Raw genomic sequence first — 4,669 nt, 5'->3', positions numbered from 1 at the left:
TATATATACCAATATATATATTACATATTATATATATATTTATTAGACATATTATCATGAAGGTATTTTAAAAGGCAGCCATATCTGGATGGATCATGTCCATGTGCATGTTTTAATCGAACTTACAACTGTTTTGTATTTTGTTGTATTGGAATATATATTGTGATTGTAATATTCTGTAAAACATGTTTTAGTTAATTTTCTGTTAAAATTTAGCCAAGCGAGAGTGGTTCCCTAGAAATTTATTTGCAGTAAAAAAGTGTCTTGCACAAGGCGATTTGCAAATCTTTGAGTGTTGATACATTGTGTGTTGTTGGTAATTGCCCAACTTGAGAAGGCGAGCAAGCAACATGTAATCTGCTTAATGTGTCATTGTGAAAATCTTGATTAGGTGTAAAATACAATATTATTAGTGTATAGCTGTCTACCCTATAGATAATTGTTATATTTGCTATGTTTACAGCATTTTCATGTGTTTTCAAAAAACTTAATATATAATAATATTGCAGTTAGAAAATGGATACACTTTTCACGACTACAATATTAAGCTTAATGATGTGGTACAACTCATGGTCACACAGACAACTGATAAGTCAGAAAAGAAAGCAGACACAGAGGAAAAAAGTGAGAATGAAAGTAAGAAGTCTGATGACCAGGGAATCATTTATAAAGGTAAGGGAAAGCTATTCTGTATATAATTCAGAACTTATTTAATGTAATTCATTATATTGTTACACATTTCTTTCTTTTGAATTGGACAAATAAATTACTTATTAGGAGTGATGATTGCCGCACAATATTCCTTATGATTTGTATCAAATCACATACACATATAGCAGGTTGGTCATGTTGCTTTTTTTGATATATACATTTCATACTACTCTCTTCCTTGTAGATGCTAAAAGCACCTTATATGCCGTCGGTGACCTGATAGACATGAGGGATCGTGAAGAAGGTGCATGGTTTGAAGGCAAAATCGTAAGAATCGTCTTTGAGCCAAATGCTCCTGATAGTGTTATAAATTCAGATAGCTTATCTGAAGATGATTTAATAAAGGATGACAAGAGTAATCTAGAGAATCAGCCCCCAGATGGTGAAAAAAGTAGCCCCAGAGCAAAGGGAATAGAAAAGTATTTTGTTAAGCATGCAAAAGGAAAGAAAGTTAACAAGGAGAAAGATTTGAAAAATAGAGAAGAATATTTGTTGTTCAAAGTGCAATTGGAGGATGAGTATGTTCAAATTTATATTCTTCTATAGTCCAAAGTGTAATAAAAATATATAAGTTATGAATTATTGTAGTTTTAGACAATGCAAGAGAATAAAATTTTGTAACTGAATATATATAATGTTGATATAAGCCCTGGCATCGCCCATGCTGCGCATAACGCATATTCCGATCCGTGAAGATGCTGTTTTCCAATGGTGAAAGAATTTTTGGAAAAGGTCCAGTAGTTTTTGTGTGTAACATTACAAACATATATACGAAAAACACAAATGTTTCCTCCTTATAATATTAGATAGATAGATTAGATTCGATAAGCTAGTATGTATATGTTGTTTACACCATTTTTGTTTATAGTGAGGAGGATTCAGATTTATATTGCAAATTAAAAGAAATTAGGCCAAGGGCTAGGACAGTAATTGATATAAAGGATTTGAAGCCTGGACGAAAAGTGATGATCAACCACAATACAAATAAACCTTTAGAGAAGGGAGATTGGTAAGTTTTCATTATAAATGTACAAAAAATACAAAATATTGTGAAAGAAAAAAAATTTCTGAGGAAAGATATTCAATTAAGGAATTTTTAATAATGTTCAATTAGATGTTTGCATCTTTCTTTATTCAAACCATCAAGTTGTATTTAATTTGGTTTAATTGCATTAATAATATTTATTGTTTTTTCTTGTCTCATACAATTTTCATTATTGCAGTGCTTAACACACGTTGTTAGGGGCAATAACCACATTCTTTAATTTTTCAATCCCCAACAATAGTTCCAAGCATCTTTATATTGTTTTATAATATTTGCTCTAATTTATTTAGGTTTGATTTTAAAGTGGACGAAGTAAGGAAACTACGGAAGAACTATGAGCTCATTGGTACATTGTATTTAGGGCAAGAGGCAATACCACAAAATGATACCAAAGCATGTGTTCATGATAAAATATTTGCTATTGAGGAAGTTGTACCACTTGCAGATAGAACTGAAGACTACAAGAAAATGATTGCTGATCCTCCGGAAAAGAGTAAGGTTTACTATTTTAAAGCTTTGTACATTGCTTTTTATAATTCATTATTATTAAATTACTTGCTTTTCGTTTGTTGTTTTTAACTGCTATGCTTTCACTTTGTTATATCCTGCAGGGAAATGTCAACATTTAGATATCCTTTTCTTTTTCTCCTATTTCATACATACAGCTCTTATTCACTTTATATATAAAGTTTTTAAACAAACCATGTTTAGAATAATAAACAATTGCCCGAAGGCCCGTTTCCTTTTCCTCACGTCCCGGTCCATTCCTTCTTTCCAGTCATTAATCCATTCCTTTTCCCTTACCCCATAAAAGCGGGCAGCGGATTCGCAGAGGCCCTACCTTTGCGAATGTTCATGGGCGGTGGTGATCGCTTACCATCAGGCGAACCACCAGCTCAGTTGCCCGATTATGACATAAAAAAAAAAAAAAAAAAAATGTTTTTCACGCTGTACAAAAAAATGAAATTGGGATAGGATAGAATATTATCATAATTTTACTTAAATTCAATTAAATACTCAGGATCGAAGCCACTCAATTGCTTGGAGTGCCGTGACGACGAAGACGCGACCTGCAAGCAGTGTGGTTGTTACATATGTGCTGGAAAAGAATCTCCAGAGGAGGTAATTGTTGCTTTTACTATGAAGAATAGTGACAATATTTATTTTTACATTAAAATCGCATCATATTTGATTGCGAAAGTAAATTATTGGGTTTCCAAAAATCCAACTCATTGTTTAGTTACATACATTACATATTTACTGTTATAAATCAGGAATTATTAAAAAAGTACCTTGACTCATCACTTGTGTTGTGTATAAAGTAAAAATATATGCCAAATAACATACAGATCAGATGTTTTTTCTTCAGTCCTTATAAATTTTTTGTCTATAATATTACTAGAATACAATGCCCAAATAAATTTTACAGATAATCCTCTGTGATGAGTGCAATTACGGTTTTCATATGAAGTGCCTTGACCCTCCTCTGACAAAGCTGCCGGAAGAGGACTGGTACTGTCCCTCCTGTAAGAGGGATACCAATGAAGTTATAGCTCCGGGAGCGGCCAAACAGACAAAGAAAACAAATACTTCGAAGACTAATAGGGACTGGGGTAGAGGGATGGCTTGCGTTGGTATGTAAATTTGGTTATATGTATAGTTTTAGTGCTGTATACTTTTAATGTCCTAATGAAAGTATTACTTTGATTAGTTACTGATCATTATTTTGCGAGAATTCAGTGACAAAGTAATTATATCCTTATTTGTTAGTGTCAATATATTAAAATGTATTGTAAAACTTGATGTGAATTTAAATTTTTTTACTATTTATAAAAAAAGTATCACCTAGGAAAAAAAATACTTTTATCCATATTCAAATAAATTTTTACTTATAGTGCATAGTTATGGTAATTTGTTGTAAAATCACAGGTAAAACAAAAACGTGTGCCATGCCACCAAACCATTTTGGGCCCATTCCTGGGATTGAGGTTGGGATGTGTTGGAGATTTAGGATTCAGGTAAGTTATAATACTAGCGGTTTGCCTGGTTTTGCGCCGGTTTTAGCCTAGGCATATGTAGCTTATAACCTTCAGGAATCACATTCATATACAATGACGAAAGAATTTTTGAAATCTATTCAGTAGTTGTAGTATTAGCGTGATCAAACAAAGAAACTCTTCAGCTTGATGTTAAGCATATGCATATGTTAAGTATATGCACCTATTCACTGTATAGTCCATATATAAGCAGATGCGTTTTTGAAAACTGTTGAAATTGTAAATCTTTTTGAATATAAATCTCATTTGTGGAACAACTGTTTTTAAAACTGTTTAGAATGAATAAAGAACATACAAATTTTTCATCATTTTGTTTTGCATCTTAGCTGTCAGAATCAGGAGTGCACCGGCCTCCAGTGTCAGGAATACATGGACGCGATGTGGAGGGCGCTTATAGTATAGTATTATCAGGTAATTTCTATTCAAAACAAATTCAAAATTATTCTATATCTAGCTGGATCTATATTATATTAAATTATATTATATTATATTATATTATATTATATTATATTATATTATATTATATTATATTATATTATATTATATTATATTATATTATATTATATTATATTATATTATATTATATCTTAATATATAAAATTCTCGTGTCACAGTTTTCGTTGCTATACTCCTCCGAAACGGCTCGACCGATTTTGATGAAATTTTTTGTGCTCATCCGGTATCTATGAGAATCGGCCAACATCAATTTTTCATACCCCTAAATGTAAGAGTAAGGCAGAACAGCGTTTGCCGGGTGCAGCTAGTTATATTATATTATATCATATTATACCTAGTCTTGCCATAAATATTGTAATAAAGAAAAAAGAAAATTGTTAACTGCAAATAACATTTATTA

The 4,669-nt window shown here is 31.5% G+C and overlaps 1 protein-coding gene across 1 annotated transcript in view; it reads left to right on the top strand.

Moving 5' to 3' along the window:
• LOC119835852 (E3 ubiquitin-protein ligase UHRF1-like) overlaps window positions 1–4,669 on the top strand; it is an 11,780-nt gene that overhangs the window by 1,534 nt on the left and 5,577 nt on the right. Inside the window, exons 2-9 of the mRNA XM_038360889.1 lie at window positions 510–672; window positions 896–1,229; window positions 1,580–1,720; window positions 2,047–2,249; window positions 2,778–2,878; window positions 3,186–3,390; window positions 3,686–3,774; window positions 4,140–4,224. Coding sequence (XP_038216817.1) covers window positions 510–672; window positions 896–1,229; window positions 1,580–1,720; window positions 2,047–2,249; window positions 2,778–2,878; window positions 3,186–3,390; window positions 3,686–3,774; window positions 4,140–4,224 — 1,321 coding nt within the window. The remainder of the gene's footprint in view (window positions 1–509; window positions 673–895; window positions 1,230–1,579; window positions 1,721–2,046; window positions 2,250–2,777; window positions 2,879–3,185; window positions 3,391–3,685; window positions 3,775–4,139; window positions 4,225–4,669) is intronic.

Source organism: Zerene cesonia, chromosome Z (genome assembly GCF_012273895.1).
Source record: "Zerene cesonia ecotype Mississippi chromosome Z, Zerene_cesonia_1.1, whole genome shotgun sequence".
NCBI classification, from domain to species: Eukaryota; Metazoa; Arthropoda; class Insecta; order Lepidoptera; family Pieridae; genus Zerene; species Zerene cesonia.
This window is presented reverse-complemented; position numbering and strand designations above follow the sequence as displayed.